The sequence below is a fragment of the Monodelphis domestica genome, chromosome 1 (genome assembly GCF_027887165.1).
Source record: "Monodelphis domestica isolate mMonDom1 chromosome 1, mMonDom1.pri, whole genome shotgun sequence".
NCBI classification, from domain to species: domain Eukaryota; kingdom Metazoa; phylum Chordata; class Mammalia; order Didelphimorphia; family Didelphidae; genus Monodelphis; species Monodelphis domestica.
This window is the reverse complement of record NC_077227.1, coordinates 133264565-133288919: the sequence shown is the minus strand read 5'-3', so window position 1 is coordinate 133288919 and position 24355 is coordinate 133264565. Positions and strand designations below refer to the sequence as shown.

Here is a 24355-nt window from a genome sequence, read left to right as displayed (position 1 = left end):
CATTGTTGTTGTTAGTCATTTTCAATCATATCTGACTCTTTGTAACCCCATTGGGAGTTTTCTTTGCACAAAAATTGGGGTGGTTTGCCATTTCCTTTTCCAGTTCATTTTACAGATGAGGAAATTGTGGAAAGCAGAGTAAAGGAATTTACTGAGTGTCACATAGCTAATATGTGTCTGAGGTCAGATTTGAACTATGGAAGAGGAGTCTTCCAGACTCTAGACCCAGCACTCTATTCACTGGGTCACTAGTTGTCCTAAAAACATCTATTCATTATTTAACATCAAAGGGAGAAATCTGAGGTAAGCTTTGCTTCCATCTTGTATTTTTTGGATATTGGTTGATCATTCACCTTCTTAGCATTGTTTTTCAGTTTTAAACACTTGATTCTTACTTCATGTAAAAATTTTGAAAGACATTCTTCTTGTGGCTTCATCATATAGCAGACAGGGAACCAGGGGTATGACTAAATTGGGCCACTAACTGATCAGTACTTGGTTTTCAATAATAGTGAAACATTCCCTCCCTGTCTGCCAGTTGCATCCCAATCTCCTCCGCCTAGACTTTTTAGTCAACAGTCAATAAACACTTATTAAGGGGCAAGTAGGTGGTCCAGTAGATAGAAATTCAGGATCAGAGAAAGGAAGTCCTGGGTTCAAATATGACCTTAGACACTTCCTATCTGTGCAATTCTGGACAACTCCCTTAACCTTAAGTGCCTAGACCTTACAGTTCTTCTGCCTTGGACTCAATACTTAGTATCAATTCTAAAATAGAAGATAAGGGTTTTTAATTTTGTTTAAAAAGTCATTGATTAAGTGCCTATTATTTGTTGGGTACTGTTATGTACTAAATTCTGAGGATATATAAAAAGGCAAAACACAGTCTGGTTTCAAGGAGGTCACGGTCTAATGGGGAAGTATAAACAAACAAACAAACAAATATGTAAAAGCAAGTTATAAACAGGATAAATAATTTCTAGACCAGAAACCAACTGGCCCTTCAGTATCTATCCAACTCTGCTACCCACTTGTACCTAATCCTGTCTCTGCTTCTCATTGACCTACTAATGTCCTATTTGTCATGATTTTTATACTTCCATTCCTCCCTCTCTCTATAAAATATCCTTTTTCTAAAGGGTCAGCTCAAGCCATCTCTGTGATACTTTTCTGAGTAAGTACCCTCCTTGATGAGCATTTCCTTACTTTGAATTCCCTTGGCATTTACATGTAGCCACAGTTAAGGAGGGCAGCTAGAAGGTTCAGTGGATGAAGTGCCGTGCCTGGACTTAGGAAGACTCTTCTTGAGTTCAAACCTGGCCCCACACATGTACTAGCTGTGTGACCCTGTGCAATTCACTTAACTCTGTTTATTTTAGTTTCCTCCATTGTAAAATGAACTGGAGAAGCAAATGGCAAAGCATTTGCGTATCTTTGCCAAAAAAAAACAAAAACCCAAAGTGGTTACAGAGTAAGACATGTTTGAAATGACTGAACAACAACTACACAATTAAAGCAGAATGATTAGGGCTGTGCCCAAGAGTGCCAAATTAATAGGGCACTGAAATTTGCTATATTCCCTATATACCCCAATTGACTTTGGCACCAAGGCAATAATAATAATAATAATAATAATAATAATAATAATAATAATAATAATGTCTATTATTTATATATTTCTTTAAGGTGTGCAATGTTTTACATATGTTACCTCATTTGATCCTCACAACCCTGTGAGAGAGATTATTTTTATAGCCATTTACATATGAGGAAACTGAGTCAGAGTACAGTTAAGAGACTTGCTCAGAGTCACACAGTTCCTCAGTGTTTGAGGCAGGATTCGACTTTAGGTCTTCCTGACTCCAAGTCGGTTCCTGACTCCCATGTCCTTCCTGACTCCTCTCTCATTTGAAGGCATAATTCTCGCTGCTTATCCCAGTCATCATTTGTGGTAATTACATGAGCTTGTTTTGCTTCTGCATTTTTGTGTGAAGTCTCTCTGACACTATTTTACTTAAAATTGGTTATAAATTGCTTTAAAGTCTAACTATAATTACTCAGCTTCCGAGTAGTCATAATCTAAACTCTACTGTTAAGTTCTATTGGGCAGAAAGTATTGTTTCTACTTTTTATTTTGATGACCCAAATTAAGAATGAACCAAAGTTTCTATCCAATACTTTATCTCTGTCTAAATGATGTGTCCCACCATGAGAACAAGGCACACAGCAACAGCAATACTATCCAATGCTCAAATGTGAATGACTTAGCTATTATCAGTGTGACAATTACTCAAACAAGCCAGGACTTATGATGAAAAGTGCTATCCAACTCCAGAGAAAGAACTGATGCAGCCTGAATGCAGATCAAAACATACTATTTTTTTTTACTTTCTTAATTTTTTAGTGTTTTTGGGTCTGTGTTTTCTTTCACAATATGACTAAAATAGAAATATATTTTGCATGATGGCACATGTATAACCTATCTCAAATTGCTTGCCTTCTCAATGAAGGGGGAGGGGAGAAAAGGAAAGAATTTAGAAGTCAAGATTTTTTAAAATTAATATTAAAAATTGATTTTACATATGATGGAAAATGAAATTATGAAGTGTGAAACAAGAAGAACCAAGAGAACATTATATACAGCAACAAAATTATTGTTTTAAGAATGACTTGTGTATGTCCACTTCCAGAGAAAGAACTGATAAATAGAAATAAGTAAGACATAGTTTTACATATCCACATATATCTTTTTGTCAAATGATGCCTTCCCTATTGGGTATTTTATTTTATTTTATTTTTTTTAAAACCTTACCTTCCATCTTGGAGTTAATACTGTGCATTGGCTCCAAGGCAGAAAAGTGGTAAGGGCTAGGCAATGGGGATCAAGTGACTTGCCCAGGGTCATACAGCTAGGAAATATCTGAGGCCACATTTGAACCCAGGACCTCTCGTCTCTAGGCCTGACTCTCAATCCACGGAGCCACCCAGATGCCCCTCCCCTTATTGGGTATTTTAATGTAACAAACAAATAAATAAACTTAAATTTTAAAAATTAGTTCCATTGATATAGATCCCGTATTACCTTTCTAAATCTCCACTTTTTCCAAACATTTCTACTTAATAGGAAAATTGTTATGTTGGGGCAGCTCAGTGGATAGAGAACCAGGCCTAGCAAAGGGAGATCCTAGTTCAAATCTGACCTCAGTTCAGATATTTCCTAGCTGTGTACTCTGGGCAAGTCACCTTAAATTAATTGCTGGTCCTTCCTGTGCCTCTCTCTTGGAACCAACAGGCAGTTTTGAATAAAAGATGTCAGGTAAGAGTTTAAAAAACACTGTATGTCATCTCAACCATATCAATACTGTTTTGTCAGCACAAAACATGATGTAAGCCTAAGAATTGTGGGAAATGATTTCTGAGCTGTTCCACTCAAACCTAGAATCAGGAACTTGACTCTCTGGATTCTAAGATCAGAGATTTAGATATGAAAGGGTCTTTGCAGGTTATCTAATGCAAAGCTCTCATTTTACAGATGAGGAACTGAGGACCAGGGAGAGTTTAAGTGACTCTACCAAGGACATAAAGGGTAATAAAAATCAGAGGCAGAATTCCTGGAACCTTCAGAACAGTGATCCTCAAACTCTTTGACCAAAAGATGACTTATGCTCAGACACTTCCTAGCTGTGTGACCCTGGGTAAGTCACTTAACCCCCATTGCCTAGCCCTTACTGCTCTTCTGCCTTGGAACCAGTATACAGTGTTGATTCTAAGACAGAAGGTAAAGGTTTAAAAAAATAAAAAACAACAACAAAAAACCAAAGATGACATGGTATGGCCAAAGGCCCCTTGAGCAGCTATTTTCTACCTGTGCTCCTATGCACACCTATAACTTCATAAAACTATAAAGCTTTTTCTAAAATATGTGTAGCTACCATTGGGTGTACTAGTTTGACCTTTGAAATGATCGTTGAAAGATGGAGAGAAAAATTCCCTTTGATATATTTGAGAGTAGTGAGATAGAGTTGTGAGATGTAGTGCTGGGCCTGGAGATACTTGCTGTGTAAACCTGGGCACATCACAACCTTTTTGTATCATTTTTCTCAACTATAAATATAAGTATATTTAAAACTATAAATATAAATAAAATAATAGCTTCTGCCTCCCAGGGTTGCTGTAAGGATCAGATGAGATAATAGTTATAAAGCGCTTAGCACAGTGGCTGACATTAGGTGCCATATAAATACTGACTGTTGTTAAATTTGCCAAATGTCATACATTTTCATATGGCATTTACTTTGAACCAAAGCTTCAGACCCTACCTTGAACATTACTGCTTTTTCCCTTTCACAAACTCACAAGCTCACATTAACAGTAACTGGAAAAAATGCTAAAAAAAAAAAAACCAAGCTTTTATGAATCAAAAAGGAACAAAAGGAAGTATTAATTAATTCTATTTACTTATCATTTATGAGAAGTACATTCCAAATATCTTACAGGATCCTCACAAGCACCCTGTGAGGTAGGTGCTATTATTATCCATTCTCCCCACCTCCCAAAGTCATTAATGATGAATCTAAAAGAAATCCAAGCAATCTGGAATCATATCCATGCCCAATTCTTTAGTGTTTTAAGGTTTGCAAGGGGCTTTCATCACAATAACCAACTCTAAGGTCGTTGAGATATAATTATCACCATTTGCAAATAAAGCTTGAAGCTCTGGGAGACTGTCACTTGACCATGATCACACAGCTAATGCATCTCTGCTCTTAGTCCCAGTCTAGTGCTCTCTCTCTCTAGTTCTCAAGGTGCCTTCCAATTCCAGAATATAGAACTGGAAAGTCCTTAGAGGTCATCAAGTTCCACACCCTTGCTCTCACTGTCTTGTTTCTGAAACATCACAGATTGCCTTCATCTAAATCATGTGTTCTTTTGACGTCTCAACATTCTCTTCTTGTGATATCAGAGCAGTCTGTTTTTACCACAAGCTCCTTAATTAAAAATAAAGGGCAAGAGGGAAGAAAAAAAGAATAAACAAAAAGGTTTCTAAACAGAATCTCCATCGGTTTCTTTTGAGGCTTCATAAATATTACTTAAGCAATAATATACCTATTTAAATGATTAGAAGACAACATAAAATCACTGGCAAGGATCTGTCCAGATTAGAATTAAATTTAATGCTGTGAATCAATATTTATTGCCTTAACTACGAGGAAATATATTGTGTAATATAAACCTTGTGTAATAAAAAATCATTTGGGGAAAACAGGCCTTTTTTTTCCAAATAAAATAGATGTCTAAGATAATGTGTCTCATTAATATATGGATTTGGAGATATCTTGGGTTAATCTTTACTGCCTCCATCTAAACAAAACTACATAAAGTTAAATCCCAATATGAAGTGGTTAGCCTGTAACATGAGAATTTTATGGTACATGATATTGTCAGTTTGGCTCTCTCTAGCATTGCCCAGAATATAAGCATTGTGGCCAAGAAGAAAGCAAATTAGACCTTTGTAAAATAGAATTTCAGAATTCATGTTTTGTAGAATGACATTATATGAAAGTTAGTTGGGCTAGTACAGCAATATCTAAATCAAAATTCCTAGACAGAGTATACTTGGATACAAATGAAAAGTACTATTATCCCCATTTTACAGATGAATAAATGCACACAAGAGTTAAGCAACTTAGGAACAGGTTTAAAAGTACAAAATGATGTGTTTTCCCAAACTAATGTTTGCTCTCTCTGTAACTCCCTCCCTCCCTCCCTTCCCCTCCTCTCTGTCTCTCTGTCTCTCTGTCTCTTTCCCTCCCTCTGCTTTTCTTGCCCACTCTGACCCTCTCTTTCTCTTTTCATTCTTTTTATTTGCTTCCAGTTAATGTAAAATAAGTTTGAGCTTTTGAATTTCAATTTAAATAATTATTCATTTTTATGATGACCATTATTTTGTTCACTTTCATTTTCTTCTTCTATCTCTCTAAAATGTCATTTTTATTGATACTTTTTAAATACTCAGATACTGACACCCATCTACTCTTTCTCTTCCCCAATTAGAGCCATCCCTTTTCACAAAGAAAAATAAGCAAAATTTGACCAACAAAGCAACCACATATGATAGCATATGCAATATAAGACAGCTTTAGTCTTCCATCTCTTCTATGAGAAAGGAAGCATGTTTCATCAACTCTTCACTGGGACCCACTCAATGTACTTTCTACAAATATGAAAATAATATTTTTATTGAGAACCATAGGATACTTTTTGAATTTCATACATGTAATTTTATTCTCATTTTGAAAACTGACCATTGAATGGATATGCAGAAAACAAATTAGTCTACTCACAATGACATGAAGTGCTCTAATTGTTCATGGGTTTTTTTTTTTTCAGGATAGATACATAATAATGACTCTTGAATTCTGAGTGGGCAAACTGAATTAGAGTGCTAGGTTGAGCATCAACATATTCACCAAGCATTATACTGTCATGATACTCACTTGGGACTTACTCATGTTCAAATAGAATATTTTGTAATTATTAATAACCTGTTAAATAATTTTATTATAAATTTTATTTAATAGATTATGCATTTTAATAAATATAATTTTATAATTTATACATATTTATATAATTTTAGAATTATAAAGACCCTTTCCCAAAGGGCTTAAAGCACTTGGGGGTGACAAATATGCATTGACTGTGTCCCTGAAAGGAAATCTAATATTCAACTTTATTTTAGTGTGGAAGGAAAAAGAGCCCTTATAAAAGGTCCTGGATGGTGAAGAGACTCTGGATATAGAGCTATTGGGAGAAGACATGAGATCCTAGAACACTAAGAGGCTGGTGTTTGGGAGAAAGCAAGATGGTGCTGCATAGGGCTGAAGAGGAATTCACATTAGATTTAGAGAAAGGGTAGGGTAGGGCCATCTCATAGTTTCCTATCTTAACTATTTATCCTTGTTAACTAGGTTCTAAATCAGTAGTTTCTCTCAGAGAAGCAAGTACAAGTGTTGTCTTGTGCTCTTCATGCCTTGGAGCAAAACTCAATCACCTCACCCTAGTTAGAGCTCTGTCCATTTTACATAGTAAGGAAAACAGGTAAGTCTTGGTTTCAATAAGGTTTAGAGCAGGGCCAATTATGCAGCAAAAATTGGCTTAAAACCCAAGTTTACTAGTTTTTAAAGCAGTGTTTGAATCTTCTCCCTTCCCCTATAACATGCTTCATGCTTTGGCATTATAATCATAAACTGACTTGACTTGATAAATCACTCTGGCATTGTCAAAATGATCAACCTAACTTTAAAAGTTACTGCCTACCATGCCTAGTCTAGAATTTTAGCCAGAAGGTCATGCCATAATTTTTAAATGTAAACTGTACCCTCATCATAAACAGGATCTATTATCACAAGTATTTAGTATAAGCTAGGTCCATTATGGACCCTATCCAATAATGTTAACTGCTAGATGAACCAAAGGGATTTATTTATAACACTATTCCCCCTCCATCAAATTCCTACAGCAAAACCAAATAATTTTCTCTCACTGTGTCTTATGGTCTTCATATGTGTAAGAAAGATGATAAAAGGGTCTCTTTAGTGGCAAGCAAGATAAAATATTTAATGGTTTAAGAACACCAGAACCAGAGGTGTCAACTAAGAAACACTGTAGTCCTCAACACTTCAGTGTGCAGCCTGAACTAGATTAAAATGTAATTGTATAATATTTTGTGAAGTAATAAAGTAAAATAGAACACAGATAATGTAAGTCTGTGTTGGCAAACCTATGGCATGTGTGCCATAGGGGGCTGTTCCTCTCCCCATCTCTACCATGCCTGAGGACATTTTTTACTTCACCTTCCCCTTTGCCCAGCAGCCCAATGGGAGTGCTTCATCCCTTCCCTGTCTGGGGTAAAGGAATGGCTCATGTGTGGTGAGAGGGTGCAATTTGGGGACTCAGTCTCTAAAAGATTCACCATCACTGATGTTGATCTTCTTCATGCATATGTAGTCTCAGAGAACCTTATAATATTATTTAGCATCCTCCCTGGCCCCAGTTCTATTTGAGTATGATTCCACTAGTATCAAGCTTACTGGCTTTGAAAAGCCAACTAATCCAACCCTTTTATTTCACAGAAGATGAAACTATGTCCAAGGAGGCTAAAGAATGCCCCAAATCACACAGGTTGTAACAGTTTGGATCTGAATTCCAGTCCTCCAACTCCAGAGCCAGTGTTCTCTCTAGTGCATCAAATTTCTAAATTGCCCATGAGTTTTAATTTAGAATAGCAAAGGACAGAGAAGAGGTGAGAGAGCAGAAAAAAGGTCCCATCTTTCTTCCTTGACACCATACTCATAAGTGAATCAGAGGAAGAGATCCTACTAAATAAATCTCTACATCAGTTTGCCTTAGCATGGAAGAGGTTCCCATACACATGTTCAATCTACCATCCCAAACAAATATCTGCTTAATCCCCCATATGGCCAGGTTCTCTTGATTTCTTAAGCTGAACTGATGAGTCAGGGGCTAGAGCAATACATATTTTCTGTCACCACCTGGAAAGGGCAAAGTAAATGAGCAACTAAAGGGCAACAGACCAGATTACTACTTGGGATTGTCTCACTCATCCAGAAAGAAGAGAGATGTCCCTCCTGGACCAATAATCAGCAAACCTGAATACTAGAACTCCAAACTTCCTTTTCCTGAAACAAACATACTCTCTTTGTGCATTTCTCCCTCTTTCTTTCAAGTGGCCCTGGAAACTATTTTTAACTTCAGGTTTTTGTTTATTTGTTGTTACTGCTGATTTTCAAAAGGAAATAAAAACAATCCATAACTGAAACAAAAAGATTGGAATGCAAATAGCTTATGGTTTCCTTTCCCAGAATGGAGAATAAGAATCTTAGGCCTAGAAGAAATCAACATGTCTGAGAAAATGATGAGGAGAGGAAAGTTAGAAAGAAGATCGATGATGTTTTTCCATAATTTACCAATTCATTCTTTTAATATGCTTTCTGACCATCACTCTTTCAAGAAAAAAGTTGTATGCCATTTCCTTAACTGACTGGTTTTTTTTTCCTAGTTCATGCATGTTTGATTTGCTACAAGTCCAGGGTGGGCTTGGCCATTGGGATCTTTAGCCATTATCTGCTGAGGTATGAATCTACTGAAATATGAATATTTCATCTGGCCTGTAACTAGGAAAGTAGAACTCAGGTTCAATGATTTGTGAAAAGAAAGCATGAATATACCCATTCACAAGAACAGAATTTTAATAATAACAAGAACTCACATTTATTTAGTGTTTTATTGTCAACAAATACTCCATGGCCTCAAAATTATCTATGGAATCAGCCACAAAATCTTCTTTTGGGCATTGCCCCTTCCTATCTTATAAGTCTTTACTCCTCTAAATACTCTTGTACAGCTACCCTGGCCTCCTTGGGCTCCTCACACACAACACTCCATCTCTCAAATTGCACTGATTATCATCCAGGTCTGGAATACTTTCACTCCTCACCTTAGACTCTAGCTCCCTTCTTTACATGAGGCTTAATTTGAATCCTACTTCCTTCAGGAAGCCTTTTCCCTCCTCTCACCTGGGTACTGGTTTCCTCTGGGATATATCTTTGATTCCTATATCTTGTGTAGTTGTTTTCATGCTCTTTCCCCCATTAGAATGTCATTCCTAGATAGCAAAGACAATGTTTTTGTCCTTTTTACTTATATCCCCAGTTTTTACATAGTAATTGATAAATAAATGTTTCTGACTGGCTGAGTGTTTCCATGACTGAAGCAGAGAAGAGAATGCTAGGCTTGGAGAGTAAGGTAGACCCTAGAGTCTAATTCTGCCTCTGAAACTTTTCAACTGTGAGAATCTGGGCAAGTCACATAACTGCTATCTGCCTCTATTTCCTCAACTATAAAATGAAGACAATATCGCCTACATTTCAGAATTATTGTGAGGATCAAATTAGATGATATTTATAAAGCTCTTAGCACATTGCCTGAAATATAGTAAGTGCTGTTTAAAGCATTAATTATTATTGTTTATCTGAAGTCTATTAACTAGGAAGTGTTGGTGTCAGTACTTGAGCCTTGGCCTTCCATGTTCCTCAAGGACCTTCCTAGGATGCATTTGTGAAGTTATAAACTGGTTTCGCACTGTGTAGAAGGAGAGTGTAGCCACACTGAGAGTTCCTAACGCTAGTATTTCTATCTATTCATCAAGACTTCTTGATAAAGGAGTTAGCAGCAGGTAGAAAAGAAGTGATCACTTATATTAAGATTTTGGGGGGAGAGTGTTTTAGAAGGCCACCCTTCTTTTCACTAACTGAAAAAAATGATGTTTTCTCAACATGTTAAGACTTCCAACTTATTATATATAGTCTATTTCTTGAGTTAAAAGAAAAAAGAAAATATGACCATAATTGCAATAATGTAAAAAATGACATCTTATCCCAGAAGGCAAGAGAAGTCTCTACTCAGTTTCAATCAACATTTGCTCTCCCCTTCCCAAAGTAATTTGGGATACCCCACTTTTAGGATGGAGCTTTGATCCAAAATTAGATAGACAACATGTGGTAGCACTCAACACTTGTCTGTACAGTTTGAAATGTGGACTGAGAAACCTGATGTGTTAGGAAGCAATTTTACATATGCTATCTGAGCAAAATCACCCACATGGAAAGAATGGATTAAGATTTCTACTACAGCCATGCTTCAGGAAGCTTATAAAAACTCATCTTAAATGTTGATGTATTTCCATTGGGCTACTCATGCTTCATGAATGGGAAGTGTCAGAACCCTAAAAAGAAAGTAACATTTGAACCTAGGTCCATAATGTAAACCTTGGGGAGGCCATTTAAATGGCCAAGATTATTTGAAGGGGAGATGTACAATGTCTGCCCTCAATCTTGGAAATAAGTCTTGAGAAGACATAATATGTACACAATGATATATCCCTCAAACAATCAAGCTCTCTGAAGAGCAGCATGTTCCCTTAAAAACAAACAAATAGTTCAGAGTGAATGCTGTGAGAATGGCAGAATTTCAAAGGTACCATCTGTGGGCAGTTTTGTAGCAGCTCCCACATCGATCTACTCTAACCAAGAAAGCCATCAATGAGAGCAGTCAATCAATGGCTTAGTCTATATACTACCTGTGCGCACACCTCGAGGAAAGATTCTGAGAATAAACATCAGTGCCTATTTTCCTATTCGAGAGAGCTTTTTTCCACTTGGGACCATCATCATGATCTCTCTCTTTTAAGAAGCATGAGGTTTCAGTGTCTGAACTAAGTAGCAGATTGGGATAGTAATGGCTGAGCCCTCAATCCAAATCTGCCCCCAACATGCAGGGTGTTTTGCTCTATAATAACATCTAAATCAAAGGGCATTATGTGAATTAGGTAATAAAGATAACTGTGGAGTCTTGCACAAAATATACAATACTACTTAAATGCTAAATAGTGCCACCAAAGAAGATGGAGCCTTTGTTTTAAGTTGGTCAAATTCCATTTTCCCAAATACAATAAGTTTTTCAATTCACAGTTCTTATCTCATTAATTAGATTTTGCATAATAAAAGCCATGTGAGTCTAGTATTACCTTCCTGCCTATATTTAGAAAATTTTCTTCTTTGGATACAGAATTATGACATTATTATGCATAAGATTATGCTTGCTACTGTATTTTAAAGCTTATACAATCAGAGAATAGCTTTCCAAATTAAATCTTCCTCCTTTCAAGCAATTATTTTTCTCCCATAGGCTTAAGTTGGAAGGACAGTGTGAGAATTGGAGAGGAAGGCAAGAAAAGAAGGAAGGAAGGAGTAGATTAGCTTTTTTAAGACCTTTCTCCAAAACCAAGTGATACACATTCCTTTGAACACTTTGCAATAGCCCTTAATTGGAAAATGCACTTTCAGTTGTCTTAACCATGCCAACCATTCAGCTGTAGAAACAGAGGAAAAACAGTCATTTCCACTATAATTTCAAGGTTATTTAAAAAATCAGAAAAAAATGAAAAATTGATGAGCTCATAGATCACCTGCTCTTTGTATTATAGCAATATCTATTCTTGAGGTCAGTGAATGACTCATCAGGTGATTTGGGGGCAAATCTTTATAAATTCCTGAAGTTGCAGTCTTCTCATCTTTTATAGTAGGCATCCCAACTTTAACTCAAAAGTCTGTGGCAGAAAACTTGCTGGGTTCTCAGAAATACTTTTCTAGCACTTGAAAAAAGTCACCAATCTATTTTTTGAAGGGACAACTTTTCATTTTCTCCAAATCTTCGCATCATGGGATGAGGGACTGGAAGAAAGTTCAGATGACTGCACAGATATGGACCCTCTCTATTTGTACCTCTCTAGCTGGCACTTCCTTTTTAGAATTCCAGCAGAGATCACAGGGAGGCAGAGAAAGGGCATGATGGCAGAAACTAGTTTCGACACATCCAGGTGAGGTTGGAAGAACTCTGCATTAAGTGAGATATTTTAGTTGGCAGCGTTGATCCTAAGTTGAAACTTGTCAAATAAATTTTCATCTGTCAAATAGAAAAGGATAGTATCATCTGCACAAAGGCTTACATCCATGGATGCATGAATGATCTACGTAGACCAACCTGAGGCTGAATCAAGTTCATTTCTGCAGCTACTGATAACAAAAAATTGCAATGCCACCCAGCACTCTGAAAGTATACTGACTATGATGGCCTTTTCTAAGTGGCAATCATACTTTCCCCCACAGGATGTAAAGATGTGATATTTTGGTCCTGTGAGTCATAGAGTACCACATTATGAAGAAGAGATCTTGAGGATCACCCAAAGGGCAAGGAAGAAGCTGTGAAGTGGCCCCAAATTGGCTGCAACCCCTCATCAAAATTAGAAAACACAACTCAATTTAGCTCAACAAGCATTTCTTATTTCCTACATGCAGGCATGGCCATTAGATGGCCTCTGCCTCATCTAAACTTCTGCTTCTTATATGTTAAGCACTGATCTAGATGCCTGGTAGACTAAGACTGCACTTTCTAGGTGCTTACAAATGAGGAGGATGGAGAGAGAAATATGTACACATAAATAAAAATAAATTATTTGAAAGAGGGAAGGTTCTAAAAGAAAACCTAGGAGAATTGGGGAAAAGGAATTATAAAAGGTAGGGGGTATAATGAATATCATCAAGGTGACATGAGTAGAAATGGTGCAATCAATTTGTCACTGAGCAAGAGAGAAGGATAACTTCATGCTATCTTGTCCCATTGACAGCCACACAATAGAAAGAGAATTTGAGGGAGGCCCGCAGCACATTGGGGAGACCCCCTGTGGTAACCTTATGGGATGACATGCACAAGGGCAGGATGTGCAGGCAGAGATGAGTTGATCTCTCTATGCCTGGAGGGAATATCCACATGTACGAGATTACAGATGAATCAGAGTATTGGGCTTCATGTTTCTTAGAGAATGGTATGATATAAAATCACAAGAAATAACAGGCAAAGCTCCAACTTTTAAATGCTTTAGCAGGCAACACAAACAGGAACTCAGGAACTTAAATCAAGCTTTAAATCCAGACAACATCACTAAAGAGACTTAGTCAACAAAAGTAAAGGGAAGATGATATAGAAAGGGGGAAGGGCACATACACACTCCCATTTGTTTATTTTCAACCACTCAGAGGGTAAGGATTGTGTCAGGCTGTGTTGTTTTCCACTTTCTAACATGTTCACTGTTTGTTGACAGGAAGGGATGAATGGGGCTTTTGTTAAGTCAAAGAAAATTCTAATGACAAATTATGATACCTCGGAAAGTAAAATAGTCATCATATGAAAAGAAATTTTCAGTCATTTGAGAAACAGCTGGGTGGGTTTCTATAGCTTCTATTTAGGATTTCAGCTACCAAATCGTCTGACACAGAGGGCTTCCCTTCTTAGAAGGGATGAGGCTTAAGTTTAGAAAGAAGGGGAATGCAAAAAAAAAAATGAGAGGCAGCTTGGGGTTGTGGATACAGCATTGTTTGTAGAGGCAGGAAGATCTGAGTGCATAAATGCTACCTCAATCACTGACTAACTAGCTCTCCCATGGCAGTCATTCAGCCCACAGGAGCCTCAGTTTCCTCGAATATCAAATCAGGATAACACGTCACAGGATTGTTATAAGGCTTAAATGAGATAATATGTATTAAGGGCTATATAGTGAGGAATTATTATTAGGAAGTTGTATGGCTAACCAAAACCATAGTTAGAAATAACTTTGGTCTTTCAGACTAATAAGATTTCCCCTGATTGAGACTGACTGCTCTGGTCTCAAGTGGTCACCGGAAGGTCACAAATCCTGCCATAAGTTTTCATTCTTATTTTAATTGAAGAAAGTTCAGTACTTTGAAAACATCTTCCTCTTTCAATTCTAACAAACCCATATTAATGCTGGGCTCAGAACATGCCTAAGGTTCAACCTTAACTGAATTTTTGAGTAATCTGGATCCACATTTCCCCTTATGAAGTCCTATAGAAATATGAGCATATTTTTTCCTTTCTTTCCTTCCAAATATGAACACTTTGATAAAAATCAATAATAATACAATAGATTGAATTACTTAGGACATCTGATGCACATTTCTGCCCTCTTTACTATTGAGGGGAGAGGGCGAAAAGCCCAATTTCAATATATTAATTGATCAGGACAAATCACGCATTAAAACTCTTCTTCAAAATTATTGAAACCAGGGTTGGGATGATTGACTATGTGAGATGGGAAAAGAACTAAAAGTCAAATATCAGAATCATTAGGATCAACTATTTCAGGAGCTCTTCTACCAAGTTCTCAAGAGAAATAAGGACAACCAAAATAACTTGCAGATGTGATTGTTGAAGGCCTATTCTGAACTAAAAGGTGATTTCAGGTAATGAAGAGATGGAAAAGTATTGTAGATAGTCAAAGAGCTTTAGAATAATGGCTCTTGGACAACTGACCTACAAAATGCCAAGTGTATATCTATGTGACTAGTGGAGTATTTTCAAGTGTTATCTTCTCCTATTGCTACCCACTCTTTCAATGTGATTACTTTCTCATTCTTCTCAACTAGGAGATAGAGCAAGATAGATGGGAAAGGCTTATAACAGGACTTATTAACGGGGTCAGTGAACTTGATTTTTAAAATATCTTAACGACTACTTCAATGTAACATGTTTTCACTTGCAATTATATATATATATATTTTTTTTTGATTGGGGATGTAAAAATTATTAATCTATTTGTTAGGCATGATCATCCTGGATGCAGGTAAGCCTGAGACTGGAAGATCTCTTAAGTGGGAGATTGGAACTCCAGAGTGCTAAGGGTTGCACAGATCAGATTGTGTTTTCTCAGTAAGCTAGGCATCAATGTGGTCAATCCCCAAAAGGAGAGGGCCACCAGGTTACCTAAGGAAGGGAATAACCAGATCTAGTGAGAAAGAAAACAGGTCAAATCTCTAATACCTATCAGGGGTAGGATCAGCCTATGAATATTTCCTATACTTGCTGTATAAGTTAGAAGAGGAATCACAGCATTTCAATAAATAAATAAAATCTTTTTCTGAGAGGATTCATGAACTTTGACAGACTATTAAAAGAGATCCATGATATAAGAAGTTTAAAAAGAACTGCCATATCTTTAACACAGGAAAATGCACAATCTCCTCAGAATAATGGAAAGCTTATATAGTAGGTTGAATGATTCAGATAAAATAACAATGAGAAATCACACCCTGACTACCCCTAGAGGCTTCAGAACTGACCATGTATAAGGGCCTCCTGGGGCATAGGGCCCAAGGTATTTTCCCTATTTTCTTTAGTATATGGCTATCCTTGAAATAGTTATTCCCATACATTAATGTTAATAATAATGATGATAGCTAACATTTATATAGTACCAGGTACTGTGCTAAGCAGTTAAAATTATGATGTCATTTGAATCTTTACAACAATTCTAAGAGGTAGGTACTGTTATTCTTCCCACTTTACAGATAGAGAAACTGAGGCTAACAGAAGTTAAGTGACTTGCCCTGCCCTGGATCACAGTGTCAGAGGACAATTTGAACTCAGGTCTTCCTAACTCTAGAACAGAGTTATCTCTATCCATTGAGCCACCTAGCAGCCCCTTATTACTAAGCAAGAAATACTAAGTGAGAATGGAATCTGATGACATAAAATTCCATGATAGGGTTGGGAGTAGGGTGGAAAGGTACCATTTTTATATGCTCCTCTTCTCTCAGCAGAAATATGGTAGATTAAGCATGTGGTACCCTGCCTGTGCTTTGAGACACAGCGAATATGTCAGTTTGTGCTGCTTAATTCTTTTTCTTTGAGATGAGAGAAGTTTATTTTGGGGGTTGGGGAGAAGTATTATGAATTGACTATGATTTATGTGTGTTTTTTAAAGTATATTATTAAGAAAGGAAAGTACTTTTCAAACCTGAAAAAGGTTTTTATCATACTTAATTCAGTTTGACAGCTTGAGCCCCTACTGTCTATGAGGCACCCATTGCACTAGGCATGGAGGACCCAGAAATGAAAAACAACACAATCCTTACTTTCAAAATGAAATGTATTTGAGCATTTATGGTAAGATCATATTAAGCGTCAGAACTTAGCCCTCTCTTTTAAAAACTTATTTTTAGATGAGTGAGCCAGACTCTGTATTTAGGGTATATAATCTACTAACCATAACACTGGGGTTCTGTTTTTTACTTTGTTATTATCATCTTACTTATGTGAACATAAACAAAGCATTTTACTTTTGGTTAGTTTTTTTTTCCTTCTAGAAAATCAAAGGGTCAAATTATCCTTTTAACCATCCCACCTCACAGACCTGTTATGAGAATAAATTGATTAGGGTCAATTAAAAGGAAGGTATGGGACAAAGAAGAAATGCAGATCATTATTATTATTATTGTGGATTTATTTTAAGTCCTCAAATAGGAGGATGACCACCTTCAGTACAAATGCCAGGTGGTAACCCTCATGGCCTGTCTGCCTGGTATAGTTGGGCTCAGACTTAGCCAGTTTTATCGAGAGTCACCTTTGCACTCTAGCATTACCCCTGCCTCACTCAGACACAACTGGGAAAATTAAAAGTTCTAAATACATTCAGTGTATTTGGAGTCAGCAGTGTATGAGCCCAACCCAACTCCTGGCTTCCCCACTTTGGCCTAGAATATAGCCTGAGAATGATGCCAACTCTTTCTTTACCTAATTAGCAAGAAAAAATGTAATAAGACTTTTCTTTAGAGCCCCAATGAAAGGCAAAGTGCACACATGGGCACATGAAATATGGTACCTTGTCCATGTTCTTTGCAACATGACACCTCTTTATCTGAAATCTAATCTAAGAGAATACAGTTCCTGAACAAGTGGCACCATCTATGAAGGGAGCTGCTTTGTGCATAACACAAGTGGAAAGGAACCATGTCATTTAAACTGCTTTTGCTCAGTGTTCTAATATTTGTTTGTTTTTTATAAAGTCAAATGAGAAAGAATGGATAAGGTTGGAAACCCACAAAGCAGCAGTTTGGGGCTGAGCAACACCAGCTCAATGTTGCCTCATGTTAAAAATGAGGTTTAGGTGATGAGTGAGAGATGCTTAGATAATGTCACTTCTGCTAGGTCTCAATACCACATTCCCTTTTAGAAAGCTATCTGGCAAAATAAGATGAAATGAAAGAATGAGTACTTTTGTTCTTTTCACTTTCAAGTATGGGGAATAAGCAGGCAAAGCTGTATGTCAAGCTGTCATTCTGGAAACACCTTCCAGAAACAAACTCTTTTCTACACAATTCTTAATTAAGCACTTTTAAAACTTGTAATAATTTCATGTTGTATGGAAGCTCTACCATGTTTATGTGAATTGCTGCAAATTTGTCACTTCAAATAACCATGGAGTACTGATATTAAAAAAATTAAATTGTAGACTTCTTAGCCACTGTAGTAATTTTGATGACGACCTGGGAAAATTGTTTCTTTTGGCTGCCTATTCCTGGGTTTTGTATGCAAAAAAAGCATTGTCAATGTGATGCTTCTTTATAAAACACAAATCTGGAGGGATGTTACTGGCATGTCAAATACAAGCCTATTAAAATGTGTTCAGGTCTAATAGTAACAAGACTGATTTCATCAACCCACAAGTGAAAATTAGTCTCATAATTTTGTAGTCATGCCTCAATCTCTCTCTGTGTGTGTCTCTGTCTCTATCTCTGTCTCTGTGTCTATCTATGTCTCTGTTTCTCTGTCTCTCTATCTGTGTCTTTGTCTCTCTGTCTCTCTGTCTCTGTTTCTCTCTGTCTCTCTCTGTCTCTGTCTCTGTCTCTGTCTCTGTCTCTGTCTCTGTCTCTCTCTCTCCCTCCCTCTCTCTCTCTCTCTCTCTCTCTCTCTCTCTCTCTCTCTCTCTCTCTCTCTCTCTCTCACACACACACACACACACACACACACACACACACACACACACAATCACTAAAGAATTCAATTCCCAGCTCTAGTTAATAGGAATTGTTTGGGGAAATCTCTGCCTGGGACACTAGAATAACCCTTTAAATTGTGCATCCAGTGTTTGCTTCAACAACACATATACTAAATTGTACATCCAGTGAATATTAAAATATGTCTTGCATATAAGCCCCCATGACAATTACCCAGGGGAGTCCAGGGGTTTTAATTTCCTGTGCACATCCTAACCTAGGCTATTCTTCCATAATGTGGGGGGAAATCCCATCATGAATTTACTAGAGACAAGGTTTCTCTGCAGACCAAAGCCCCAATGATATCAATAGGTTTTTATAAAACCTATCTAATCAATGAGTACATGATGACTGTATAGCTCAGTGCATCCTGTGTATTATGCCTCCTCTCCAAACAGCCCAAGACATAAGCAGATGTTGTGTCCTTGCAACTAGGTCAGTTCAAACTGGAGCTCTCCTAAGCAAAAGACCCAAGAAGAGGCAAATTAAATTGCATTCCCTGCTCTGCACACAATGGCTGTCAAACCCAGAGCTCCTCTCTTATGCCGAAATGATTATTTCACAAACGGTTGGGCAGCAATTTGAGTGACAGGGTGATGGAACATCTTTCCGACTGACTGGTGGTTTGTCTGAAGCTGACTTCTAGTTTAAAAAAATGCCCAAATTAACAAAATTTCAGAAGTGGGAGACATAACGGTTGGCAAGGTATCTAAATTAGCCTTATCTTAATCTTGCTGAGCCCAGCCAGTATGACTGATTAGACTACTACATTACCCTGGAAGGCCCTGGACTCAGCCTAAAAGACGCTGCTTCTAGCCTTTTAGAATTGCTGGCAAAGATTCCCTGGCTTTTCAACATGCCGTGGTTCTCTTGGGTTTCAATCTCAAGGCTGGTTCTGCTAGAGAGGAAGAAAAACAAAGTCTTGCTTTCCAAAGTTACCACTAAAATCTCAAGTTAACTTCCTGCCTTGAAGTTGTGTGGCAAGAAAGCATGTAGCTTGAGAACTGTGGATTCCCCTAGTGTCAAGAGAGCAGCTAGGTGGAAATGTCTAATTTTCAAGATGTAGAGATAGCCAGATGAATTTTCCTCCCCTCAAAATAAAACATAAACAATCTCAAGAAGATTATGAATGAGAGGGAGCCTGCACCCCCTTCTGAAACTGAACAGGCAATATAGATCATTTGCATGTATTCTTCATAATTTGCACATGGGACAGTCATTTTCTATGTGTACATCTGGACAGAGGAGACTTTGGCAGTATTCCAGGGCATAACATGCATCAGGTATCCTATACTACTTTATCTCTGCATCACTCACAGAGACCAGGAAGACTGTATACGGAACCAGTAGAGGGAAGAATAGTCTAAATATGTACCCTGTGTGCATCTAGGGATAGGGAGACTCTTAAGTTTCCTAATGATAAAGTTATAAGGAACCAAGAGTAGGAAATATGCTTTCCTTACAGATATGCCCAAACAATTTGAATATTCAGAGCTTTATTTTTATCTATGCACGTGTACATTATATGCAGAGCAGCCTCACACAGCAAATGAAACAGGAGATTTGTATGTTTTCTTTTTCTTCTCCCAAGTAACAAATGACCAGAAAACTTGTCAGTGATACAGTAGATCATAGCTATAAAACAGACAATGGATCTAGTCAAACTCTAGCAAACTCTTTTATTCCAAGAACTGTAAATGGGGAAAGCAGCAAGGCAAAGATATAGAGGATAGAAAAGCAATTGGTTTCTAAACATGCAAGTTGAATGACCCCAGGTAAGACATTTATTCACTCAGTGCTCAAGCAGACCCTAAGAAATGATGAGTTGCCTATATGCATTCATGGAGAAATTTTTCCACATTGGAAATTTCTCAAATTTTTGAATGGAGGAAAGTCAGCAGAAGAGATAAAGCAAGGCAGAACCCTGAACTCTTTATTCTCTTATTGCCAGGTATCAGAACGAATTAATCTACTTATTTGGTAACAACCTAGAACTTGCTTTTTACAAATATATTCTTATTTGATCCTCATAACAATCCTGGAAAGTAGGTACTATCCCCATATTACAGTTGAAGAAACTAAGGCAAAGGCCCAGGGCCACACAGCTAGTAAGTGTCTGAGGTCATAGTTGAAATCAAGTCTTCATTATTTTAAGCCCAGAGCTCTATCCATGGTACCACCTAGTTGCCTTTAGCATTATTAGTTCCTGTTATCTATATAACCAAAGGTACTTTTCATCAGCAAGGCCTAAAAATACCTGAACATCCTAAAGTGGGTTACATTCTAACCTGGAGGTATTTGCAATGCACCTAAATAATGATTTGTCAATAATGACTTCTTCTAGCTTAAACCTAGCATAATCTTTCTGCCACCTGCTCAGATTGGTATAATATCCCTGGAGTTTGCCCTCCCTCAACTTACTCATTGGCTGAATAAGACTCAGCTTCCCCTCCCCACCCCTACATTATGCCCTTCCTCTCAGGTCTCTTAGATGAATGTAGTCTCAACTTAATGATATATCTTTATTAGTTGTATTCAAGAGGATATTTATGTTTGCCATGAATAAATGATGCAACCTACAGGGGGAAACTGGTTTGAGGCTACTGGTTCAATTCATCCTAGTAGTCACTTCCAATTCACTCTTCTATTTTATTTTCTATTATTTCTATTATTCTAATTATCTTCTGTTACTCACGGAACTGGTATATAATTATACATAGTTTCCTATGTTAGAGACAATATGACTACACATATATCTTTTCTACATACACATTGTATTTATTTGTGTGTGAACTTTAAAGTGTATTTATTAGCTTATATTCTTAATGAAGTAATGATCTCTATGGTTGTTCTGCTAAATTCATGAGGATAAACAAAATGAATTACATCCAGGTGTACCACCAAGGTATTATATATACTGTACAACCTGTGTGTAAGAGTGTACTTTAATTAAGTGCAAAACAAGGCATTTGGCATTTGCCATGACATGAATACCTAAATTGAACACAAGAGGTGCTTTAGGCTGTGTAGTTGGTTATTGCAGATGTCATAGTATAGACATGGCATGCAAAATGCCAGGACTAATACCTTTTTATATCTGCCAAAGAAATGGTTGTGTAATAATGGAAATGTTTTTGATTTTCAAGGGTCCCAGATCCCAAATTACTACCATCCTGAGTCAATCTCATTTTAAGATGCTCTCTGAAACTATTAGACATACCTTTCAAATCTAAGCCTCCGTAGAACTTGGTCTTCCCCAAATAACAAAACCTAATACCTAAATTATTTTATGAACAATATATAGCATCCACTCTGGAGCTGTTATTCACCTTGATCTACTGTAAAGGACCAATGAAACCCCCTGATTTAACTATTTATATTACTGGGATAATAATATAAACTAGAAGAAAACCACTCCAATTCTACCTTCATAATTACTCAACAAAGCTAAAATACTGTAGCAATTGATTTCTGTTCACTGGCCAGATAAGACTTTTATATTATAATTCTCTAGTCTTGTCAGTAGATATATCTGAATCAAGGTATAAAAGTCATCTCTCCAGGAGCCTAAGTTTATAGCTAAGTGGAGGATAGGGGGTTAAAAAAGAGGGAAAAAGTGGGTATTTGACAGTGCTGAGTCATTTACAAGAGGCAAGCAGTTTCCTCAGAAACAGTGACATTCCTTTTAAGTATTAAAAATCTTTCAGGTGCGAATTAACAGAGTACCACATTTTGCCTGTCTCTGACTACAATGTTGCAACCACTCTGGAGTCAAAAGCAGATGGCAGTAGGGAATTCACCTCTAAGAATGGGCAGGCAATTCAAAGTATAGAAACTTGAAGCTACCCCTCAGGTACTTGTAACTTTATCTCAAACGGTTGAAGATGGCTATTGGCAGGGAAAAAAAGAAAAAGAAACAAACTACCTATATAGCCCTTAACTCAGATATTAGGTTTTGTTACTAGACTGTTGAATTCCCAAACAATTGGTGGAAGGTTAAGCATCTAGAGAAAATATTGTATAATGGAGCTATTTTAGTTGACTAGGAAGCAAAGGAAAGATAAAGCTAATAGACACCTCTCTGTGTGGAGGTAGCCTGAAAATCACATGTTTTTTCTCTACAGGGGTCTCCAGCAGACAAGATAGAAACTGACTAGGAAAGGCTTCTATCTCCGTCTATTCACCAAGTCTGGTCCCCTTGCCCCATGGTGAAACATGTAGTCCCTCGGCATTCCCTGTCCCTGCTGTTTTCTAGAGATCCTCCAGCAGTTTGAGCTGCCCGGCATCTCCCCAACCATGGCAACCCTCTGCCGCCTCCTCTGCACCACTTGCTAACCTTAAAGCCAAGCCGAGGTCATGCCCGCTAGCAAGCGAGCGCCCAGGCTCCCCCTTCCTAATTCTTCTCTCGGAAGTGGGGAGCCGGATACCCAAAAACGGGGGTGGGGAGTGGGGGCCGGCGGAGCATAGTTGACAAGGGAGACTCACCAGGTAAGCGCCTACCGTGCCCTGCGCCAGCATCAGGGCGCATTCGGACACCAGGAAGATCTTAATGTTGGAGAAGCAGGACACCTTCTTTTTCTTCTTCTTGTTCCTCTGCGCCTCATCCCCCTGAAGCTCGGCGCTCCTTCCCCCGTTGCCAGCGCCACCCGAAGAGCCGCTCGGCTTCTTCCCTTGCATCCTTCCTCCTCCTCCGCTGTCGCTTTCGCGCTCCCCCTCTATCTAGGTGCTGAGGTGGTGTGTGCGTGCGTGTGTGCTGGTGTGTGTGTGTGTGTATGTGTGTGTGTGTGTGTGTGTGTGTGTGTGTCTCCGCCCAGGAGGCAAGCAGCAACCCTCCGCCTGCCTCTCTCTCTCTCTCTCTCTCTCTCTCTCTCTCTCTCTCTCTCTCTCTCTCTCTCTCTCTCTCTCGTTCGCTCGCTCCCTCCTCCCTCTCTTTCTCCCTCCCTCCGGATCTGTTGGGGTGTTTAGAGGTTGAAGGCTGAATCTCCTCTCCCCCGGCTGCCGCTGCACTCGCCCCCTTCCTCTTCCTCCTCCTCCACCACCTCCTCCTTCTCCTCTCCTCCTCCAGCTTGGGCTGTGCCAATCACAGGGGCTGGGAGTGCAGCGGGAGCTCCCCACGCCGCCTGCTGCTGCTGCCGCCTCTCCTTCTGCGGGCTGCAGCCCCGGCCGCTGCCGCTTCTGCTACTGCCATAACCAGCCCCGTTCTGTCTCCGCTCTTTTCGCTTCGTTTCTTAGTCTCTCTCTTCCTGATGAACGAACACCGCTGCTTTCCTCCTTTCCTTCTCTCTTTCTGCCTTCTGCACCCCTAGCCCCCACACCCTGGCTTGGGTAGCGCCTAGACTCCCTTCTTTCTCCCAGTCTCTTTACCCCGTGGATTCAGTTCCCAAACGCAGCCAGCGCCCCAGGGAAGAAGGCTCGGAGGGAATCGCGGCTAGCAGCAGGAGGCAGAGAGCGCCAAAGGGTGCCGGGCCCCTGGGGCTAAGGGCGGTGCCACCCGGAGAAAAAGGGAGGGTCAGCTGCACTGGCGGACGCCCAGGCTTTCAGCTAGTTTCCTGGAGTAGGGGATGGGGTCGGAATAACGATGGGAAGAGGCAACAGAGTAAAAGGTGCTCGGAATAGGGTGGACATGGGGAATCTGGGTTGGAGAAAAGGGGTAGAGGTAGGTAGGAAGACAGTGCCCACAAGAGGGTAGTATTGGGAGTCGCGGTTCTTCAGAAAGGGGAATGGGGCAAGGGGCAGTGACCAATCTGCCTTCCCCCCCCCTTTTTTTTTGCTCGGAACCCAGGGATCAGTAGGAGCTTTGCCCAGACCAGGGAGAGTTGGCGGGGGTGGGGGTGGGTTCTAATTGTTCTCCAGCTCAAAGCCAGTGC

At 38.7% G+C, this 24355-nt stretch overlaps 1 protein-coding gene across 1 annotated transcript in view; it reads right to left on the bottom strand.

Annotated features, from left to right (window-relative positions):
• SLCO3A1 (solute carrier organic anion transporter family member 3A1) overlaps positions 1-24023 on the bottom strand; it is a 341455-nt gene extending 317432 nt beyond the window's left edge. The window contains exon 1 of the mRNA XM_001364866.5: positions 22974-24023. Coding sequence (XP_001364903.1) covers positions 22974-23165 — 192 coding nt within the window. The 5' untranslated portion in view covers positions 23166-24023. The remainder of the gene's footprint in view (positions 1-22973) is intronic.
• Between the last annotated feature and the right edge of the window lie 332 nt (positions 24024-24355).